The 24,652-nt window shown below is 34.8% G+C and overlaps 2 protein-coding genes across 2 annotated transcripts; one reads left to right on the forward strand and one right to left on the reverse strand.

Annotated features, from left to right (window-relative positions):
* Positions 1–3,233: 3,233 nt before the first annotated feature.
* Positions 3,234–7,463, forward strand: LOC140441632 (uncharacterized). The gene is made up of 2 exons (XM_072532481.1): positions 3,234–3,341; positions 6,053–7,463. Exons 1-2 carry the CDS (start codon positions 3,287–3,289, stop codon positions 7,411–7,413), a joined length of 1,416 nt encoding a protein of 471 aa, XP_072388582.1. The 5' UTR covers positions 3,234–3,286; the 3' UTR covers positions 7,414–7,463.
* Positions 7,464–7,475: 12 nt separating this feature from the next.
* On the reverse strand, positions 7,476–11,348 carry LOC140441633 (uncharacterized). Its single transcript, XM_072532482.1, has 3 exons — positions 10,865–11,348; positions 10,158–10,514; positions 7,476–9,738 (listed from the first exon to the last, which is right to left on the reverse strand). Exons 2-3 carry the CDS (start codon positions 10,443–10,445, stop codon positions 9,586–9,588), a joined length of 441 nt encoding a protein of 146 aa, XP_072388583.1. The 5' UTR covers positions 10,446–10,514; positions 10,865–11,348; the 3' UTR covers positions 7,476–9,585.
* Positions 11,349–24,652: the final 13,304 nt, after the last annotated feature.

Raw genomic sequence — 24,652 nt, forward strand, 5'->3', positions numbered from 1 at the left:
CATTTCGTCTCGTCTTCTTTTGTCTCCACTGTAATTGGATTGTTTCCTCTCTCTGCTGTCCCGGTTTCCTCCATCTTCCTTTCTATCTCTTTAATCTTTTCTTCGAAGGCCGACATATCGGCAGCAACTTGGTTTTTTAGCGAAGACATTCTATCGTCGAGGGCAGACATCTCAGAAGTTACTTTAGAGATGTTAGCAGAAACTTTACTTTCCAGAGAAGAAATCTCGTTAGAAACTTTGTTTTCTAATGAGGCGATGTCGCCGGAAACTTTCGAAATATCGCCAGAAACTTTGTTCTCCAATGATGCGATGTCACCGGAAACTTTGTTCTCTAATGATGCGATGTCACCAGAAACTTTCGAAATCGAGGAGAGGACAGCATCTTCAAATATATAAGTCTCTGGATCTAGTCCTTCTTCTAGCAAAGCGTTCTTTAGTCGTTGGACTAACTCAGCCTTTTTTCCGGTAGAAGCTAATTCTCTGTCTTCGAGATGTCTTCTTAAATTAGTCACTGTCAGCTCATAAATCGTAGCCATTTTCACAATTTATTTTATATTCACTTGTATTATTATTATAAGTCTAATTTATGTTCGATCTCACTCTGACACCAATGTTGTGCATTTATTAAAAGGTTCAATATTTATAACACTTACGGATTTAATTTATTTCTTTATTTATATTAAATTATCTGACAATAATTTATATATATCCGTACGTAACAAATTCGCGAGCGCGTCTTGAGAATTAACTGTCCCTTCCAAATAAAATGTCCTGTTATATATGCCATTGCCTTTACGCTAGAATCATCGAACAGCCTTCTCGATTAGCGGCGAAATTATAACGGTAAGGCAAACGGGTATTTTTACATCGGCTCGACCGTTTCTGGAAGGTCCCTTCAGGTAAATTTCTGCCGGCTAATCGAATACTCTCGTAAAATCTAAAACAGAACAGCATTAGTCATAATATTTACGGTTATTTTAGGCCAGGATAATTATCGTAACAAATGGAACATGATTTTTATGGTCTGCAAAAGGAAATATGGCGCTTCATTAGAGGTCAAAGAACGGAGGTAAAGGAACTAATAGAACCAAAACACATAGAAAAGGATACGTGGATTGACTTACTAAAAAAGCTCTATGCAGAGGAAGAACGAACAACGTTAGAATCGGAAACACCAGAAATTACCACAAATGAAGAACTTAATATACATGTACAGGAAGTTCGGAAAGTACTTGAAAACCTGAAGAACAGAAAATCAGCAGGTAAAGACGAGATACAAAACGAATTACTGAAATATTGTGGAGCAGCAATGACAGAACAATTAACAACATTAGTAACATAACAACGTAAGAATCAGAACATTAATTAATAAAATTATAAAACACAATAAGATACTAGAAGAACGGAGAACGAACAAACTAATTCTACTATTCAAAAAAGGAGATAAAAACAGCCAGAAAACTACAGAGGTTTTTCTACACTTGTTAAATACTACGCTAAAACTTACAACTAAAATTTTACCAGTTCTAATAAATTAGAGGATAAGTTTAAAAGATTAACTGGGTTTTCGTAATGAAAGATCGTGTACAGATGCAATATTCGTTATAAAGCAAATTACTGAAAAATCACTAGAATAGACCAGCATTTCTGAGTCTGATTTGATTGATCTAAAAAAATCGTTTGACAGAGTAAGACTCAAAAAAGTAATCCATCTTCTGTATAATAGAGAAGTTCCCCTAAATATTATAAAAACTATCGAGAACATCTACCCAAACAACAAAATGGAAGTCAGAATAGATGGACAACTTACAGAACCTATAGAAATAGGCAGCGAAATAAGACAAGGGGATTCATTGAGCTCCATGCTCTTCAATTTGATCATGGATGAAATCATCAAAAGCGTTAAGAAAGGAAAATAATATAGAATGGGAAACAAAGAAATCAAATTACTCTTTTACGCACACGACGCAATTTTGATAACCCAAGATGAAGATAGTCTGCAAATACTGATCTACAGATTTAACATAAGAGCTAAAGAATTTATTATGACAATCTTATCTCAGAAAACTAAAACAATAGTAGTCAGCAAAGAACCAACCAGATGTAAAATAGAAGTTGATGGCATCAGTATTGAATAAGTAATGGAAATAAAATACCTGGGAATTACAATGTCTAGCTATGGAGACCTGGACAAAGAAGTGAGAGATCAAGTACAAAAAGCCAATAGATTGGCAGGATGCCTTAATAGCACTATATGGCGAAACAAAAACATTAACACTGAGATGAAGTAAAGAATTTATTAAGCCAGTGTAAGACCAATAATGACATATGCTTCAGAAACAAGACCCGACATAGCCACAACCCAAAGGCTACTGGAAACGGCAGAGATGAGAGTACTGAGAAGAATTATAGGAAATATGCTGAGAGATCGAAAGAGAAGTGAAGACATTAGAAGAAAATGTAACGAACTGTGTATAAATGAATGGACACAAAATATAATAAAATAATGGAATAACCACATAAGCCGAATAGAGGAAACCCGTGTCGTCAAAATGTGTCGGCAAAAGGGTAAGTCACCAGAAGTATCGGACGACCGGGCAAAACACAGATTGACAACCTTCCATAGAGATATTAATCCATCAATGAACAAGCAGAATTGCTTATAAAGAGGAGGAAGAAGAAGTAGAAAATTTGTCTAAAATGCATAGCTGCCGAAATATAGCAACAAAAAGGAGAAAAAAAATTTAATGAATTGAATTGAAGAGAATACAGAATGGAGAACAATGAAATTAAAATTCTCTGATATGCAGATGATGCAATATTGGTAGTCCAAAATGAAGATAGCTTTCAAAGACTAGTTCACATATTTAACACAATAGCAAAAGAATTTAACATGACGATTTCAACTCAAAAAACTAGAACCATAGTAATCAATAAAGGACCAATGAGATTTAACTTTAAAAGTCGATTGAGTTAGCATTGGACAAGTAACGGAAATAAAGTACCTAGAGATTACATAATTCTCAGTGACTTTGTTGCACATTATTTAATTTCGTTTCTGACGAAACAAATCCAATTAAATGTGATAAACAAAGTAAATTAGGTACTTTTACGCAACAGAATGAACAGACCAATATAAAAGAAAGTATTAATTATAATATTCACACTTTAATATACTAAAACAATGAACAAAAATAAATACACCTACAAACGTAAATCAACCGTAAGAATATAAAACTTTTACCTTTAAAGGGAGATTTTTTCCCATAAGATTTTAATTGTAATTATGGAAAACAGAGTGATATTGGTTTTAAGTATTATAATTTCATGTTGTTCAAAAGGTAAATTTTTAACTTTAAACTTACTCAGTGGCATAGTTATACACAGAAAGTAGTTTTCCGTTTCCTAAAAAGTTTTATTACTTCTAGCAGTTTTATTTTAAACCAAATAGTTATTTAATTCTCCTTTGATTACCACAAGTTTTTCCCAATGCATTTTTATTTTCCTTAAGTCTAATGAACGAGATACGATATTAATCATGTTTCTGTTTTGTTCATTTTTGTTAACCTTCATATTTTTCGTCTATCTATATCTTCTTCTAACAACGAGCTAAAGTTTTGACAATTTGAGCCAGAGTTTCCTTTTTTTTATCCCCCTTTCTACAGGATTTTTGTTCGAATATAGGCCTCTCCCATATTATTCCATGCTTCTTTGTCCAGTGCCAGACGTTTCCATGTCGGGAACACAAAACTTTTAATGTTATTGATCCACCACATTTGGTGTCTTCCTCATAATCTCTTTGCTCCATAATATCTCTAACTCCTTATTTCTTTGTAATCCTCGAGACGTTCGTTATATCCAGCTCACTTCCATTTCAATGAAACTGCTTCTTCAATAACGTCTTTTACTTTTGTTCTCTTTCTAATTGATAAATTAGATTGGTGTTCCCGAAGTGAAATGCCCAGCATATGTTGTTAAATGACTCTCTGAATTTTCCCCAACTTTTTCAAATTTGCTTTGGTAAGTATCCATGTCTCCATATGTTAGGGCAGGGACAATATAGGAATTAAATGCTTTAGTTCAAAGTTTTTGTTAGAAAATTCATAGAAAAACATTATAATTTAAATATTATGACATAAAGTTGCCTGAGAAAAATGGTCGAAAATTTGCTTTGCCAGCTGTTAATAACGCAAGGTATCAAGGATAAAGTAAAATAAAGTTGGGGCGCAACGACACTGGTTTGACAATTGTAATAGTATGTAAATTATTATATATCTATAGACACATGCTTTAAAAACTCATACAACTGACCCTTTTTTCTCAGGTAAACTTATATCATCATATTAAGAAACATATTAGCTTTAATTTGTTATAAAAAACATAAATACATGTCATAAGCAGCGTATTTTATTAAAAAAAAAATTGACGAAATAATTTTTTTTTTTAAATTGAAACGTCAATAAACGTAATTTAACCTTAAAAAAAATTTAATTGAAAAATTATATTAATTGAATTAATTGATGGATTCGACCGTTACTTTAAGGAAATTCATTTTATGTAACAATAAAACACTGAAAACTTTGTTTTCAAAACTTCCACAAAATTTATTTTAAATTCTTATCACTACAGCTGTTTCGGCTAATTGCCTTTCTCAAGTGATCTGTTTTTGGCATGGGTTTACACTTTATAGTCTCTAATGAAATAGGTTGAGGAGGGGAGAACTGTTTGTCTCAAGCTGGTCATTCAGAATTATATCTGTGTTTTTTAATTTGTTGATTTCCATAGATTCTAACAAAGATAGCTCAATGCCTTTATTTTGAATGTGTAGAATTTTAAATTCGTCATTAAAAGAATGATTATGATCTAGAAAGTGAAGTGCGTATGTAGAATCTGTTTTTCTATTATTGAAAGCCCTTTTATTTTCTGCTATTCGTTTATTAAAATTTCTACCTGTTTGACCAATGTAAGTTTTTGGCAGTCGCCACATTTAAGTTTGTACACACCACTGTGTAAGTGTTTTTTTATGTTGGCTTTTGTTGTTTTTAATATATTTGCCTAGGTTTTTATTTGTTCTGAAAGCTGGTATTATTCCTTTCTTTTTTATGTGTTTGGCTATTTTTGTTGATATTTTGCCTGTATATGTAATCGAGCAGAAGGTACTGGGTTTTTTCTCTGGTGGTAAACTTAGAATTTCCACCACCAGAGAAAAAAACCCAGTATCTTCTGCTCGATTACATATACAGGTAAAATATCAACAAAAATAGCCAAACACATAAAAAAGAAAGGAATAACACCAGCTTTCAGAACAAATAACAACCTAGGCAAATATATTAAAAACAACAAGAGCCAACATAAAAAACACTTACACAGTTGTGTGTACAAACTTAAATGTGGCGACTGCCCAAAAACTTACATTGGTCAAACAGGTAGAAATTTTAATAAACGAATAGCAGAACATAAAAGAGTTTTCAATAATAGAAAAACAGATTCTACATACGCACTTCACCTTCTAGATCATAATCATTCTTTTAATGACGAATTTAAAATTCTACACATTCAAAATAAAGGTCTTAAGCTATCTTTGTTAGAATCTATGGAAATCAACAAATTAAAAAACACAGATATAATTCTGAATGACCAGCTTGAGACAAACAGTTCTCCCCTCCTCAGCCTATTTCATTAGAGACTATAAAGTGTAAACCCATGCCAAAAACAGATCACTTGAGAAAGGCAATTAGCGGAAACAGCTGTAGTGATAAGAATTTAAAATAAATTTTGTGGAAATTTTGAAAACAAAGTTTTCAGTGTTTTATTGTTACATTAATTGAATTAAAAATATTTTCGCCCACTTTTTGACTAGCAACCTATTATCAATGTGTTTTCCTAATTTTAAATGTATGTAAAACTGTGAGTTTGATTAACTACGTTATGAACGTAATAATCCTGCAGTGGGATCTTAGGCTATAACGTTTGATAAAAATATTATAAATTCATTTTAAGGATTCTATCTTAGCCTAATTTGTGCTTTAAAAGAATTAAACTCTTTTTCCAGCTTCATTGGCACTATGTCGCGATGGAGATAGATCTGTCCCTTATCCTGGAGACTGTTCGAAGTTCTATCTGTGCCCTGGAAACTTTGTAATTTCCTGTATATCTGGTACTCACTATAATCCAAAAACACATTTTTGTGATTGGCCTAGCAATGCCGGTTGTCAAACAAATGAAGAACCGATACCACCTGAGAAACCTTCGGAGCAATCTGTAAAACCTCCAGAGCCGCCTGTGACCTCTTCTGAGATACATATAACACCAACAACACGTGTTTCTAATTCTCGAGACCCAACTAAAAGACCACCTGGCTCGAGTGATCCAAAATCACCTTCGGAGCAATCTGTAAAACCTCCAGAGCCGCCTGTGACCTCTTCTGAGATACATATAACACCAACAACACGTGTTTCTAATTCTCGAGACCCAACTAAAAGACCACCTGGCTCGAGTGATCCAGAATCACCTGAAAGACCCCCAAGCCCGCCTGTGATTCCTCCTGAGACACCTGTAGAACTACCGAATCCGCCTGTTAATTCTCAAGATCCAACTATGAGACCACCAGGCCCAAATGAACATCCAGAATCACCGGAAAGGCCCCCAAACCCACCTGGGCACCCTTCAAAGACACCTTTAGAACCACCGAATCCACCTAGTAATTCTCGAGACCCAACTCTGAGACCACCTGGCTCACATAAACATCCAGAATCGCCTGAAAGGCCTCCAAGCCCACCTGTGCACCCTCCTGAGGCACCTTTAAAACCACCGAATCCACCTGGTAATTCTCGAGACCCAACTCTGAGACCACCTGGCTCACATAAACATCCAGAATCGCCTGAGAGGCCTCCAAGCCTACATGTGCACCATCCTGAGGCACCTTTAGAACCACCGAATCCACCTGGTAATTCTCGAGACCCAACTCTGAGACCACCTGGCTCACATAAACATCCAGAATCGCCTGAAAGGCCTCCAAGCCCACCTGTGCACTCTCCTGAGGCACCTTTAGAACCACCGAATCCACCTGGTAATTCTCGAGACCCAACTCTAAGACCACCTGGCTCAAATGAACACAAAGAATCACCCGAAAGGCCTCCAAGCCTACATGTGCACCCTCCTGAAACACATTTGGAACCACCAAATCTACCTGTTGATTCTCGAGACCCAACTTTGAGACCACCTGGCGCATATGAAAACGGTATCAGACTTCTAGAAGTTGATGAACTAGACCTACCTGATGTTCGTCCTATTCGAGCTGTGGAACCTCTGAGACCGCTTGTAAGACCTCTGGGTCCTCTTGAACCAGATACGAAGCTTTTTTTGCGTGAACTTCCAAGGCTAGAAAATAACTATGAAACATTTATACTTTAACAATAATGTATTTTAACAATAAAAAAATTGCTAATAACAGAACAAAATAACTACACCTCCCAAAAACCTAAATCCTGATGCCTAAATAAGATAATGAGCTAGAAAATGAAAAACGAAATGTATATAATTCACGTAAATTAAGAAAACCATTCCAAATATTATCCATTTATCGCTGCACTAAAGAGTTCTATTGCACTGCATATAAACGAGTCCCTTAAATTATTCAACCATGATACTCTCCTTCTTCATATACTCCTTTCTTCTCTTATCTTTCTTTGTATTATCAATTTTAGCATTTTGTATCGCTGTCCCCTCATTACATCTCCCAGATATTGTAACTTTGCATAACTATATACTAACAATGCAAGCCATCACAGTCGCCAACTAAGTACGGCTCCAAACTCGAATAATACTAAATGGGAAATTCAAAATTACATGGAGACGAATGATATGTATTTTGAAGAATGTTACACCAAACAAGAGTTTTTAGAAGTTTTAAAGGTATTTTCTATAAAAAAAAAGTATATGGTTGTGATACTTTGGCAGAGGAAATCGTACATCCAGTGCTGCGGCTTCCACCCTATTATTGTATGTTTAATCCCATAGAACATATGTGGCACAAATTGAAGTCTAACGTGAGGTCACAAAATATTTCTCCGACGTTAAGTAGTACTGTTGTAGAGTTATAAGAAAATGTGTCAATGATATTTTTCCAAGTAGTGGGAGAAATTCAGTCCGACACGTAATAAGTAAAGAAAATTCATATGTTCATGTAGATCATAATATAATTGAACCGATCATAATTAATTTAGATGAGGATAGCGATAGCGAAACAGAACTATGTGTGGAGTGATACTGTCATCAAATCTACAAATGTTACGATTAAAAAAATGGTTCTTTTCAGAACCACAAATTATTATTAATGTTTGTTTTTCTATAATCTTAGCCAATAAAATAGATTTAATTTATTTTAAAACTTATTTCAAAACATTAATTTCGGGTATATAAGGCAAAGCAATATATTTTACATTCGTTTTTTGTTTTTGTCGTCGTAATTATTGTAAATTTTGTGGATCCTTTGCTTTATTATAGGAGTCTAGTCAGTGTTAATTGTCAAAAGTCCAACTCTGTCTACCTGGTCTGCTTACCGCTCCGGACCGGTCTTCACAATGGGCCAAGTCAGATAAATTTAATAATATTTACGACCGCACTAATTTATAAGGCGTCATCTTCAAAGAGCTCTAGCTCCCTGCTCCCTAAATCGTCTTAAAATTATCTGAGGAATCTGCGGTTTTTGTTTGTCAGGAGAGATTCTTTACACCCTGTACATTTATGAAGTTTAAAATTTTTAAAACTGGTTACATAAATACGTAAATCCTGTACACATCACAAATTGGCTAAAATAATTTGATTATACATGAACGAATATTTTTATACACGGTTTAAAAAATTAAAATTTTTTATAACATTAATTCCTTTTGAATTTTGTTTATTTTTTCTGACCGCAACTAAAACCACCCCCTCTTCGAACAAGGCACCTCCCGAACGAGTTCAATCGGCAAACGAAACATTGGAATGTCTTGTGGAATCTTCAAATTCGAGAGTAAAACTGGAAAAAAGATTCTTGCCTTAAAGCAATAAAATCTACTTAAAATAACATGCAGAGACAGTATTGTCAAAACAAAAAGATGGGATGGTAAAAAGTGCTGGTGTATGTGGTCTAACGGGGGAGAATTTAAAAATTAAAGAGGGGACGCACGAGATTACGTATAAATATTATACGTAATATAATTATAGATCTGTCTGTAAAGGTGCCTTCGTGCGGCTGGGCTGTAAGGGGGCTATGACCGTACTATATGTAATTTACTTTATCCACTATATTTCTGTCTAGTCTTTATGCTAATGACACAGCAATAGCAGCGAGAACTCTAGATAAACTTCTGAAAATATTAACAATCTAGAAAATAAATATTTCTAAGTTAAAATAAAAAACTCAATTTGCCAGGTATATAAGAGCTCTTAACATAACTTTAAAAAAGTCAATTTTGTCAGCCGCCTAGGCAAGCATCTAAAACTATTTCTTTTGCAAATGATGTGAATAGGACAACAGGACTGGAAATACTTGGACATTCGTTTTTTTAACCTATATTAAACTATATACTAAGCACCGTATCAATGCTGGTAAGTCACAGGTTTTATAATACCAAACATTAGCGATAATATATAAATTAAAGGTACAACTACAATTACAATAACGATGCAACCACTTAAAACTTTCCAAGAAATATCAGCATCGGCTCCACTACAGCTTAACCCAGACCCAATCTGTAACAAAAAAATTCAGTTATATTATGATATCCAAAAGCAATAAATCTATTTGATGACCCAATATTATGCAATATTAAATGTACGTGAATGAAACTATCATTTAAGGTTTTATTTAATAAAATGCTAAGTCTCTGTACATTTCCTCTGTATTAGTAAATGAGAAGCATCGCTATTTTTTGGTACAACAGCCGATGTTGAACGACCTTCACAAAATTACTTCTGGAAAACACTCAGTCAATTATCTCGATTAATCCTTATATAATGGTCAAAGCAATAGAGACAACTCAAAGTAAATGAAAGATAAACCAAGGAAAGACATGTAGCAAAAAAGGATGTCACGAAAGAAAAGATGGACCATTTTGTTCTAACCGTTATACTACGTTCTCCGAAAGAAAGAAATTTTGTTAACAACTTACCGAATCTCTTTTTCTCGCAGTATATTGTGGTAACAAACTAACTGCCTCCTTAAAATCCGTCTCTATATCCCGACTTAACTTGTAATTGTATTTTTTGGTAACTTGGCTATTAAAAATGATTTCGTTGATTTCGTCTATCGGTGGTGGTGATTTACTTTCAGCCAATTTCAAATCATCTGAATCTATATTTATTAACATACCCACGGGTGGTACAGCTTGTTGATCTGAAGAACTGTTTGCGCTGGTGTGAACCCTCGCTAAGGCTGACGTAAAGGGTCTATGGGACATTGCAATTACTTTCTTGGTGAAAATTTCCTTGTCTTTATTTATGTTGTTTATGCAGCTTAGCTCATTAATCTAAAGTATAAAAGAAATGTAACAGTAAAACACTGAAAACTTTTGTTTTCAACATTTTCACAAAATTTACTATACTTAATTTGTTATCGCTACAGCAGTTTCGGCATAGTGCCTTTCTCAAGTGAGAATTTTTTATGAAATCGACCCTAAGCCTAAGTTAATTAAAGAACCGACGTTATTACGAAGTCGAGGTCGATCGAAAACGCCGTTACTCGAAAATTGTATGTCAAATTAATGAAAGTAATAAAATTTAAGTTCATGATCATAGAATTAGTTATAGACGTTATAGGAGAACGTGGCGATTATACTTAAATATTTAACAAAGTTATAAAATATATTAAAATACTTACGTTCTTCTAACTGTCCCATTACACCAAAATAACAATCAGAATAGAATAATCACAGAAGCATTATTTCTTAAGTGAATTTTTTTATCTGCAGAACTACATTCACCATAAAACGAAACAAGCTATTAAAACAATATGTTGTTTTAGTGATCTTATTTTCTCTTACTGGGAATTTTATTCGTGTGGCAGTCAACGATTTCCAACAAAATTATTTGAAATAATAAGATACTTTGTAACTTGCCTTAAAATTTCGTCAAGAGGAACATAATAATAACACAGCAAATTTAATTCGTTGGAAAAACCAGTTTGTGCATTTTTGGCCATGAACAGAGGCGGACTTAATCGATGAATTTGGATCGATGATAAGATATAATTATTTACAATTTAACTGTTTATATAAATTTTTATAATCTTTAATTTGAAATATTTATTTAATTTTTCTCGTTCAGTCAGAAATTCTACGTACAAAGCCAAGCCTTACGATGACCGGGACAACGCCCTGAAATGTCACTCCAAGCCATTGGTTCAAGAAGACTGTGACAGTTAAAAAAGAACTCAAGACTTTAACACTTTCGCTGCGGAAGACGCCATACGGCGTCTACAGGGTGTTTCAAAAAAAGGAAACCCCGTCTCTAGGGTAGGTAAAAAACTGAAAAATAATTGGGGTTTGCTTAGTAAAAAATTTTTGTAACGCCATCCGTTTTCAAGATACAGGGCGTTGAAGAAAAAAAAATTACGCATTTTTTACGATTTTGCCGAAAAACTACTGGCAACATTGTAATGAAATTTTATACGAGTATGTTTTGGAAGCTGATACATCCCATAAATTTGTTTTTATATCTGATTCTCATAGAGGGCGCTAGTTACACGGATCGTACTAAGTATTAGTAAATATAACTTTTTTAAGAGTATAATTATTAATCAAAATTTTAAGTAAACTTAAACATCATTCAATTTTACACGAAAAAGGTACTCTTGGTAAAACTCGATACTGTGTACCGTTTTCGGAATATTTTGATTTGAAAATTATGAAGTAATAGTTGATGCTGGTATAAAATAGTTAGTAATTAAACAAAACTCACAAGAAGAAAATTAAATTAATGACTAAGAACATAAAATAAAATTCAATTACAGTAAGTGTTCAAAATGCCCTCCGTTTTCGCGAATACACAAGTCTATTCTTTTTTCTAAAGATTTAACCTTCTAAACGGTAGGGGATCAGCTATGATGTCATTAAATTGACGTTGAATTCTTTCTTCCAATTCTTGGCGTGAATTTACCTCTGTAGCATAGACTTTTTCCTTAATATACGACCAAACTGCGTAGTCCAAAGGGTTAAAATCGCATGACCGAGGAAGCCAATGAATCGGAGCTTCTGCACCTCTACCAATCCATCGATTCGGAAAATGATTACAAAACCAATTACGACACCTTCTATCAAAGTGTGGTGGAGCTCCATCGTGCATAAAAAATAAAGATCTTCGCTCGTTTAGCGTTAAATCTTCTAATATCTCGAATAAGGAATTGTTTAAAAAATCAAGATACATATCATTATTTAAATTTCCAGGTAGAATATGATAACCTATTAATTTGTTACCTAAAGTTGCTGCCCAAACATTTAACTTTAAATAGGTGTTGGTAATGTGATACCCTTTTGACTCGTGGATTCTCATCACACCAGTAGTGTGCATTATAGGAGTTAAACATACCTTGTCGCGTAAAGGTGGCTTCGTCCGTAAAAAGAATGCATTTTAAAAAATTTGGATTGTGGGCTGTCCTTTGTTGCAATGTTTCACAAAAATCCACTCTAACCGGTAGATCATCTGGCAAAAGCTCTTGGACTTGCCTGTAATGATAAGGATCTAATTGCTGTTCTTTCAGTATCTGCCAAGTACTTGAAGAAGAAGTATTTGTTTGTTTGTTATATTCCTTACGCTAACTGTTGGATCTTGATCAAGTAAATTTAAAATATTATTTTCTTTATTAATTGTTCTTGTTGTTCTTGGTCTACCAGAATTTATTTTATTTGGTCTCACATTCCCAGTTTCTCGACAACGTCGTTCAACGGCTCTAAATATTTTTTACCTTGGTAAGTTTCTTCTAGGAAACTTTTCTACATAACGTGTCACAGCTGCACTAGAACATCATAAACATTCGCCTAAGGTTAATAACATGTCAGTGTATTCAACATTTGAGTACAGTACATTTTGATTTGATTTTACAAATAACAATGTTTCAAAACTCTAATTATTGTTGATTTATCGTCATAACAATCAATAAATGTCAGATTTCCATGGCACACTTGGAGAACATAGAGGTATACCTATTAGAACTTTATCATTACTACCAGCATCAATTATTACTTCATAATTTTCAAATCAAAATATTCCGAAAACGGTACACAGTATCGAGTTTTACCAAGAGTACCTTTTTCGTGTAAAATTGAATGATGTTTAAGTTTACTTGAAATTTTGATTAATAATTATACTCTTAAAAAAGTTATATTGACTAATACTTAGTACGATCCGTGTAACTAGCGCCCTCTATGAGAATCAGATATAAAAACAAATTCATGGGATGTATCAGCTTCCAAAACATATTCGTATAAAATTTCATTACAATGTTGCCAGTAGTTTTTCGGCAAAATCGTAAAAAATGCGTAATTTTTTTTTCTTCAACGCACTGTATCTTGAAAACGGATGGCTTACAAAAATTTTTTACTAAGCAAACCCCAATTATTTTTAGTTTTTTACCTACCCTAGAGACGGGGTTACCTTTTTTTAAAACACTCTGTATATTGCATATGTTATCAAAAAAGTTCTAAAATAAAATTTTACAACGTGTTAAAATTCACTTGTCTACTTGAAACAGAGTATTCCAACCCTTTCACCTGTGAAGATATCACGGAAGCTCTTAATGAAATAAAAACGTGAAAAGCACCTAGCTTCTATGGCATTCATGCTGAGTTTCTAAAGCACAGTGGCACGTTTACTAGGAAATAGAATGTAAAGTTTTTCTCCGACATTCTTCAGACGCTAAATGTTCCCCAACCCCAACAAATCAAAAGAGCAAAACTCGCCGTCAAAATCGTCAAATAAATTTAAAACAAGGTAAAGCTGACGATCTACCAAAGAATTACCGCTCAATTTCACTACCAACTTTTTGAAAGATTACCGTACAAACAATACTTTCACAGCAGGATTTCGAGTAAGCTGCAGCTACACAGACCAAGTCCTAGCACTGACGGACTATATAGAAACGGACTTTCAAAAACAGCTAAAAATATCTACTGTTTTCATTGATTTATTAGCAGCGTACGATACCATATGAAGACAAGGGATAACATATAAATTAATGCGAGCGATTTCATGCAGAAAGATGACTGATGTCATCAATACTATGCTATGCAACAAAGGTTTCCAAGTCATCATGGGCGATAAGATCTAGTCATTTCGGCGAAACTTGTTTACCTGCCGGCAGAAACGTCTAGTCCCTTCGCCGAAATACCAGTCTATGAGTTATCTTGTCGTCTAATGGGTGGAAGGTCATCGACTCATCGCCAGATCCTTCTAGATAACGGCATTTTATATATAAATGGGACATTTTATTTGGAGAAACGGTTAATATTTGAAGATCGCGCCGCGCTTAAAATGTAACGCCCGTATTTTAAATAATTGTATAATAACGTAACACTATGTTAACTTGTTTTAAAGTTCAGCGACTGGATAATAGAAGAAATTTTCATTCCGCCCTTTTTATTTACTATGTTGTAAATCACATTAAATGTAAAGATTGCTTTTTTTATAAATAATACTAAATTTAATTTTCCAAAAGTACATCTAAGAATTAATAACAAACGACTGTTCTCAACTAATAAGACTGATTGTTCACCCATAAATAAGATGTTAGAAGAATGTAACCAAGTGATAAATAATTGTGATATAGACTTTTTAGATTCTTCTGTGACACAAATAAAAGTTGCTTTTGAAACTAATTTCTAGTCTGCAAAAGTTGTCTTAAAATTTAATTTGGATGTGTAGTGTTTTTACTTGTTTTATTCTGTCTAGGTTTAGTTTTTAATATAGTTATTAGTTTTTAGCAGTAGTAAGCACTCTCTTAATGTAATAACAATCAATTTGTGTTTTAAAGGAGGTTAAATAAATAAATAAATTTGATTTATTACAAGACAAACTAATACTAATACATAATTATCTCTAAAGAGCTATAAGACCAGTCTGTCGACTGTCAGTGTCTGTCCTTCTCTTTCACTCCCGGGCTTCTTCTTCTATTTGACATGTCACTAATGTTAAGGTAGGTTTACAAATATTAAGGTAGATTTACAACTTAACACAACATAACAAAACCGTCAAACTGACGTCTTCGTCCCATCGTTGTCCAGACGAAAAGTGACTGATGTAAACAGTTTTCTCGTTTATATTCTAAAACTCAAAACTTTAAGTACTTATAGAGGAACTATATAGATTATAGCTTGTAATCATCCTCTTTGGTTAAATACAAAACTTATTTAGCCATACGCTGAGTAAAAAAATAGCCATGACAGTAGGTACCTCGTGAACGAAGGATGCACCAGATTCGCCTTACTGAGTAAGTAAAAAAACAGTGGAAGTGTCTGCTTTGCTTGGAGAAAACATGAATTCTATCAAATTTGATCGTGTACAGTGCTCATAAAATGTTTTTCGACGTTTTGTGTCGAGTCGTTTTCTTTTCGGATAATATAACTCCACTGTATTGAAATCTGAAGATGAAACTCTCAGAAAGATTTTTAGCTTCAGTAAGGAACTAATAAAAAACTTATATAAACAAATATGTATATATTTACAAACTTTTACATTTTTACATCTGATCGCATAAACACGTAGGTACACGTGTCTATCATCAAAAAGGGACTAAAATAAATAAATAATAAATACATTAATATTTCTACTATTTAAAAATATATTCTCTAAATGCCTACAACTAAAAAATGCATGTTTTATATTGCTTCAAAATAGATTCTCAAGTTCAACAGGCTTCTAGGGTAATTATAACCGATTTCACAAATTTTCGTTAATTCCTCACTTAAGTAATAAAACTACAAATCGTCTTCTTTGAAGATTGTCCTATCTATGAAGTTTTTTTTAGGTAAGTACTGTTTTGAAATAAAAAATACAACTGATGCTATTTTAACTTTACTATAAGTAGAAACTTTTGAGGAAGTTTATAAATTGAAACGATGGAATCGACCGTTATTTGATTTTGTTCTATTATTGAAAGTCCTTTTGTGTTATGCTATACGTTTATTAAAGGTTCTACCAGGTTGGCCGATGTAAGTTGACTAGTCAGCGCCTATCCTCTGTGAAGTTGGCGATCATATTGGTTCAGATAATCTTGTTGACCACTGATATGAACGTATTCGTAATTATCATTCCAATGGACTGTGTAAGATTCCGAAGTCATGAAGTTCCTTTTCTATGGAGTCTGCGTTTACAGTAGATTTTTACTTCTATTATTAGTAGGAAAAGTTTGTTTTTTTCAGTTTCATATAAAATGGCCAATATATTCAGTTACCTGTACAGCTTTCTTCTCTCTATACACTATTTTAGAAACTTTCCTAATCTATAAAGGCAGATAGTACACATAAACTAGTTTTTTTTTAATAAATAAAAGGCAGATATCGAGCACACTTTATTTATTAAATATTGCCCAAGTACTTTCGCTCCTTGAGCATCTTCAGGGACATTTCGTCAAATTTGGGCTATCCAACAATATATGGACTTACTTTACTTTTTCGTGTCTGGATCCGACTACAGTTTTTCTGCCCAATATCGGGCTACGTCTACACCCTTTGTATTTGCGAGCCATAAATCATCGAGGGTGCACTGTGATGGGCAAAGTCTGCATACTCTCAGGTGCTCCATGTTCTGTATTTCCCCACATTCACAAAGTGCGTCGCTGTCTGTCTTGATGCCCCATTTAATGAGGTTCTGTTTTACAGGGGCAACACCTGTGCGTATGCGATTCAGTGTCCGCCAGGTTCTCCAGTCCAGGTTCATTCCATTAGGTCGTTCTGAATGCAGGGGAACAGTTCGGGTGGTTCGACGCTGACATTTCTCATAAACCTTTTCCTTGATTTAAGTCGGCTGATTCCTGGTGGTTCGTCAAACCCGTATAATTGGTGCCTTTCATCGAAAGTTTGCCTGAACTTCTCCACATATTGTGAGGCGCATCTACGGTCATCTGGTGATGAGAATCCAGCTACCCGGTACAGTAGGGGTAGGGGGGTAGGCTTCATACAACCGGTAATTATTCTGCATGTTTCATTCAACGCCGTGGTGACTTGTTGGGCGTGTCTAGATCTACCCCAGACGGGACAAGCATATTCCCCTGTTGAGAAACATAAGGCCTCAGCTGTTGTCTTCAAGACCTGGGGGTTTGCACCCCACTTGCTCCCTACAAGTTTCCGGAGAAGGTTGTTTCTCGTAGAAACCTTTTGTCTTGTGTTCTGGCAGTGGAATTTATACGTTAGTGACCGGTCTAGTACTACTCCAAGATATTTGGGCTTATCAATATGTTTCAAGCGTTGTCCCTCCCAAGAAACATTCAGCTTTACATGCGCTAGTTGGTTGTTGAGATGGAATGCACATACTTGGGTTTTAGTAGGGTTTGGCTTTAATGAGTTTTGTTTGTAGTAAGTTGACATCATGTTTAAAGCCTCTTCCATTGTCGACTCTACTTGTGTGAGTGTTTTCCCCTTTACGGCTATACCAAGGTCATCAGCGTAGACAAAACTCTCAGTCTGAGGGTGCATTGGTTGGTCGTTGGTGTAGATGTTAAATAAGGACGGCGCCAGAACGCTTCCTTGAGGTAGGCCATTTTTTTGGGTTCTCCATCTGCTCTTCTTTCCATTTAGCAAAACGTAGAAACGTCTATTACACAACAGTGATCTAATGATATTTACCAGGTCGTAGTCAAGCACAGTGTTATAGATCTTAGTTAGCAGGGTTCTGTGGTTTATCGTATCATAGGCCGCTGTGAGGTCTATCAAGGCTACTCCCACTATGTCTTTCTGCTCAAATCCCTCCTCTATGTATTCTGTTAGGTTCAGCACTTGGCCTGTGCATGATTTACCTGGTCTGAAGCCTGCTTGTTGTGGGATTAATTTTGCATCTACTTTTTCCTGGATGCGGTTTAAAATGAGACGTTCATACAATTTATACAAATGGCATAGCAGGGATATCGGACGGTAGCTACTCGGTAGTTCAGGGTCTTTCCCAGGTTTCAGAAGGGCTACTACTTTTGATTTACGCCACAGTTTTGGAATCTGGTAGGTAGAGCGACAGATGTTAAATAGATCGAGCACCCATTGTCTCGCTTTTTGCCCGAGGTGTTTTATCTGCTCTGTTAGGATTTCGTCCACTCCAGGTGATTTTCCATTTTTCATACAGTCAATACCATTTTTGAGCTCTTCGATGGTAAATGAGTTTCGCAAGAGAGTTGTTTCCTGGTCTTGAGTTCTTATAATCTTTGGCGTTTTGCAACGATTGTTTGTTTTGCCATTCAGAAGCAGTTGGTGGGCTATCTGATTTGGTGTTATTGTACATAGCTCTTTCATCTCTGTGGGATCACCATTAAGTTTTTTGATCATATTCCAAGCCTGCTTACTACTGTGCGTCATATCCATTTTACTTAAAGTCTCGCTCCACCGTTGTTGTCTGGAGGCACTTAGTGTTTGCTGTAGTCTCTCCCCTATCTCTGCCGTAACTTCGCTAAATGGGTCTTTACTATATTCTTCGGTGTACTTTGTCATAATGTCTTTTGCTTCATCGTTCAGACCAGATATGTAATGTTGTTGACATCCTCTGGGTATGTGTTTACATGAGATTCGTTTTACAAGTTTGATAAACGCGTCATAGTTTTTGGGGATCGGGACTATATTTTTCACTTGTGTTTCCAATTCATCAGCAAATTTTGGAGACATGTATGGAGAATGTCATAAACATTAAATTATACATTAACACAACGCGACACAAGGACAAACAGTTTAATTTTTTTTTAAACGACGAAGCTACATATTGGTTGGCATCAGGAGAGCGAATGGCTCCTGATCTTAACGGAAATGTTAAAGTGACGAAATGCCCCTGAAGATGCTCTAGGAGCGAAAGTACTTGGCAAGATTTAATAAATAAAATTTAAATTAATTTAAATTTAAAAAATAAAAACTGCTCGATATCTGCCTTTTATTTGATTAAAATTCATTTATTCGAGCATTCAACCTTATATCACTTTATAAACTAGTTTTGTTTGACAATTTATTGTTTTACAAGTCGGTTTCTTAATATTCTTTTCTATACAATTTTCACAAAAATTAAGGCACTTATTATATAGCACAAGCAGTTTTATTCTCATATAAACCTCCCAAAATCACGGCAACTCGACCATTTTTATCTCACTGTCGTCGCAATTACTCTGATCAGTCAGATAATCCTTCGAATTCAAAAATAAAAGACCATTGGGTATTAAATCGGGGATACATTGAGGGTGACCAAACTGTTCTTAGCAAAATGATTCGATGAAATGAAGATTTCATCGTATCCCCGATTTAATACCCAATGGTCTTTTATTTTTGAATTCGAGAAGAAACTTGTTCCGTTTTAAAGAGTTTTGAAGAAACTTGTTTAGTCGTATTTTTTCCTTTTTAGCTCCTGTATAACTAGAACAGTTAGAGCCTGTAGCGTAGGTGTTAAGATTAACAGCCACGTCCTGGGGAAGACTTTGAAGGTCTCAATATTTATCTTGAGGAGTTTATGCGCCTTTAGTGTTTACTCTCAATCCTATACTTATAGGATTTTTGAGCTCTTGCCGCCTCTCACGGCTGTATTGAGTTTTTAGGGTGCTAGAAGGTTGGGTGATTGTTTTTGGGTCGGAATTTTGTTTTTAGAGAATAAGTTGGAGGCAGAGGGCTTGAAGTCTTGATTTATGTTTTCTTCTTATGGTGCCTATCCGTTACTAATGTTGGACACTAACATGGATATTCTGACTTTGTTGACTGCTGCCCTGAAAAGTCCGGTAGTGGTTAAGTTAAACCATTTTCGCAGGTTATGCAACCAGGATATTCTTCTTCGTTCTGGACCTCTTTTTCCGTGCACTTTACCTTAAAGTATGGTCCGAAGTAGGTTGTATCGTTGTTCATTGAGTATTATATGGCCCAGGTATTCTAGTTTGCGACGTTTTATGGTTATGACTAGTTCGCGCTCTTTACCCATTGTATGTAGTACTTCTATAGTATTTATGTTTTACTGATGATTAACTAGTCATAAACAAAGGAAGATTTTTATCTAGACTGGGCTAAATTCGAAATTTTGTAAGGATTTCTGGATTTGTTCGGGAAATATTATAAGCGAGATATAGAAAGTTAGTTTAATAAAAATGGGAGATTATGATCTCATGATCTTCTATTTCTATGTAGCAGTGGAAATTTGCTGATGCATTGTCGATGTACATTAAAATGATCGGGAATCTGGGAATTTTTTTGTTCTTTCGAACCATTTCACCTGTAAACTCACTGGCAACGACAGGCCTAGCTCTCCTGGTTAAGGTGTCTTGGCCACTTCTTCAAGAATTGGGTGGTAAATACGCATTTGAGCTGGAACGCTGAAAGGAGTAAGTGGGAAACGCTAATAAAAAATTGACACACTAGAACACTAACAGCTAGAAATAGCCTATGGGTTACTCACTGCACGTAAGATATTTACTTACATCTTAGCAGTTAATTTCCTCTTTAAAAAAAAAGAAAGAAGCAAAAAACTCGTTGTTTTAAATACATTTTACGTTGTTTTACTAGGTACATCGGTCATTGTGCTATATTAATGTTTCATGTAGTGTTCGCTTCGACCGTGTCAAAATCCGCTGTTAGTTTAGGATGAATAATTTCTTCTTACTTCAATATTTCCCATAATCAGGTTTCTTATTGTAAAAATATTGTCATTTGTTTGTATTTATAGAAAAAATTAGTAAAAAAATCTCCAAAGCTGCATAAAATTATTATAGTAGTTAATGGTCCGTTAGTTGTGGAATTAACAAAAACTTGTAAAACCAGACATCAATCTCTTAAAATTATTAAAAACTAGAGATATTTTTAAATAAACCACTTTTGGTCAAACGATAGCTACTCTTCTAATTTTATACGAGATATATCACAGTTACAGTCTAAATAACAAAACAAATTCGAGGACTTCTCGTCTGACACTGGTATGTAAGGCAACCATATATACGAGGTTTATACGATAAATAACAAGCATAGCAAAAATAATGAACATACTAAATCGACACATTTTAAAATTACTTCCAAACATACGGGGTATTCCCACCCAAGAACGATTAGAAGCTTTTATAAAGTTTTTTTAAAGTATACAGGGCCTTTCGAAAATATAGTTAGTTCAAAACAAAGCAACATGGGCAAAGGGGTTTCAAAAGAAATACTATTGTAGACGCAATTTCTAACAGAAAAAGAAATAATGAATCAGCAACTAATTAATTTTATAAATGTTAAGTCCACATAGCAATCGAAAAACTTTTTCCTTTGTTTTTATTTCATTTACCAAAATATTTTGAATGGACCGTTTTTTGTCGAGATCTTAGTCCTATAAATTGATAAAAAGTCCACGATAAAAGTCTATGTTGTATGTAACAAAATATATGTTGTTGTGTTACTAACATTGATTCACTTCAGATCAGTAGATTTTTTCATTTGGCTCATATAATTTGTGTAACAATAATTTCAAATCTTTATGTAACTTTATTTGGGATATAGTTCACTAAATTATAAATGCTCCTTCGAAAAACACTTCTAAAAATAATTTCGAAAACAAAATCAGAAACTTTTTAGGATAAAATAAAAAAAAATCAGTTTGCGAAGTATGTAACAGCAATTTTTTTTCTTAAACTGGATATATGTATTGTATATATGTGTATAATGACATTAAACTAAAGTTTATACACTCACTTTTTTTACTGAAATTGAAGCAGTTTACTAAAAGAATCCGAGAACTTTTCATCTGACCCTGGAATATACGAGAACAATACTACGAAGGTCATACGATGAATAAGAGTATAGACAAAATATATTAGAAAATATAGTCAGTTCAAAACAGCGCAGTGAAGGAAAATGAAAAAAAGGTGAGCCAAGAAGCGGAAATTTTATGAATTTTAAGTGATAAAATGATAAATAAAAGTTTTCCTTTATTTTTGTATCATTTATTTTATTTGTCGAAAATTGCAGGTAGATGAATCAAAAAGTCTATTCAATGTTTTCTATGAAAATGTATATACCAAAACTATCAATTAATCACTATAAAACTTTTGTCTAGGTAATTTCATCTACGTAAAATGTTAGGCATTTTTTAGACAACAACTTTTCTTGCTAATCGTTATTTTTTTTATATTTCTGGAGTTTTGATGATACAAAATTCACACACTTTTTAAAATAAATGTTAAATCCAAATGGATATCCATAAAGAAGGAATACAAGATTTGTGTAGTTTTATCCTGCTGCTTGTTAGACATTGGATTACCAATATTTTAAGTTAACAATACACTCGCGATCATAAAATCCGGGTCACCTTGAAAATCACCGATATTTCATTTTTAACGAGCTTTATCGTAAATAATAATAACACAAATACAAACTAATGCATGTTTCTGAGAATTGTTGCGGTTTCCTTTGTAACAAAGAATTCCAATAGTGCCAATTTCGCGGTAAAGTGCACACTTCCCAAAATGAACGCTACCTGTAACTCCCTTGTTTTAAATGTCTCGTTTGTGCTTCGACTTTCTGTTAAAATGCAACGGACAAACGTTTATTATTGCCACCATTAGTGTTTATTAGTGCCATTATTAGTGTTATTTTTTGACAAAAATGCCTTTGACTGTTGAAACGGCACAAATTGTTGCACTTGTGGAAGACAGTCACACTCAACGGCAAGTCGCAAGAACTGTTGGCGTAAGCCTTTCTACGGTTCAACGAGTGCTTCAAAGCTTTCAGGAGGCAAGTTTGCTAACCAGGCGACCTGGCTCTGGACGAAGAACAACGACCACGGCACTAGATGACCGTTTCTTTGTGTTTCAGTCTTTACGAAACCGGACCTCAACAGCGGTTATGCATCAAAATCGTCTAGAGGAAGTACGAAATCGCAATTTTAGTGTTGCAACAGTCAGAAGAAGACTTCGTTCTTCTTGACTATTTTCTCGGGTAATGGCTAGAGGACCGCCACTTCGCCGGGTGCCTCGAGTTGCACGACTAGCTTTTGCTCGACAATACGCGCGTTGGGGAATTAACGATTGTAGCAAAGTGTTATTCTCAGATGAATCCCGTTTCTGACTAACTGGATCCGATGGACGTGTAAGAGTTTGGAAGAGAACCGATGAAAGATTTTCACAAGCTTGCATTGCTCCAAGAATGCCATTTGGTGGAGGCTCGGTCATGGCTTGAGGAGGTATATCTTCCGACTTCCACACAGAATTACCCTTCATCGAAAATGGGTCCCTAACTGCACGAAGGTACATTACGGAGATTCCGGAAGAACATGGTATGCCCAACATGGCAGGGCTTGGAGAAAACGCCGTTTTTATGCAGGACAGCGTGCGATCGCACGTTGCCAGGATCAGTATGTAATGCATGGACGAAGTTGTAATTACGAGGGTAGCCTGGCCAGCTAGGTCTCCGGACCTGAATCTTATCGAACATCTCTGGGACGATTTGAAAAAACGTATTCAAACCCATACACCTCCTCCTAACAACGCACAGGAGCTTAAGGATCTGTTAGTGAGTGAGTGGAATAACATACCACAACATGTAATCCGGAGAAAAATTGAGAGTATGCCCCGTCGTCTGCAAGAGGTTATTAGAGCAAGGGGAGGCAATACACAATATTGGTCATTGAAATTTCACTGATTTTTTACCACGTTCTGTATTTTCCATTTTTTTTTTCGTGTGTCTGTTTTATCAACAATTTGATTTGTTTTCTGTTTTTTTCAATAAAAACAATAAAAAACCATTTTTTTTCTTTCAAAACAAACATTGATGACAAATAAAAAATACACTCGCGATCATAAAATCCGGGTCATCTTGAAAATTTCAAGTTTCTTAAATATTTTTGCCTCTGGTGCAGTAATTACCTTTTTTGTGGCTAATGTATTTTTTATTTGTCATCAATGTTTGTTTTGAAAGAAAAAAAAATGGTTTTTTATTGTTTTATTGAAAAAAACAGAAAACAAATCAAATTGTTGATAAAACAGACATACGATAAAAAAAATGGAAAATACAGAACGTGGTAAAAAATCAGTGAAATTTCAATGACCAATATCGTGTATTGCCTCCCCTTGATCTAATAACCTCTTGCAGACGACGGGGCATACTCTCAATTTTTCTCCGGATTACATGTTGTGGTATGTTATTCCACTCTCTCACTAACAGATCCTTAAGCTCCTGTGCGTTGTTAGGAGGAGGTGTATGGGTTTGAATACGTTTTTTCAAATCGTCCCAGATATGTTCGATGGGATTCAGGTCCGGAGACCTCGCTGGCCAGGGTACCCTCGTAATTCCAACTTCGTCCAAGTATTACATACTGATCCTGGCAACGTGCGGTCGCACGTTGTCCTGCATAAAAACGGCGTTTTCTCCAAGCCCTGTCATGGGGCATAACATGTTCTTCCGGAATCTCCGTAATGTACCTTCGTGTAGTTAGGGACCCATTTTCGATGAAGGGTAATTCTGTGTGGAAGTCGGAAGATATA

Source organism: Diabrotica undecimpunctata, chromosome 5, assembly GCF_040954645.1.
Source record: "Diabrotica undecimpunctata isolate CICGRU chromosome 5, icDiaUnde3, whole genome shotgun sequence".
Taxonomy (NCBI): Eukaryota; Metazoa; Arthropoda; class Insecta; order Coleoptera; family Chrysomelidae; genus Diabrotica; species Diabrotica undecimpunctata.

Coding starts and splice junctions, on each gene's coding strand:
- LOC140441632 (XM_072532481.1), top strand. CDS start 3,287: ATGGAAAACAGAGTGATATTGGTTTTAAGTATTATAATTTCATGTTGT. Junction 3,342..6,052: donor AATTTCATGTTGTTCAAAAG/GTAAATTTTTAA, acceptor CTCTTTTTCCAG/CTTCATTGGCACTATGTCGC.
- LOC140441633 (XM_072532482.1), bottom strand. CDS start 10,445: ATGTCCCATAGACCCTTTACGTCAGCCTTAGCGAGGGTTCACACCAGC. Junction 9,739..10,157: donor CTGCGAGAAAAAGAGATTCG/GTAAGTTGTTAA, acceptor TTTTTGTTACAG/ATTGGGTCTGGGTTAAGCTG.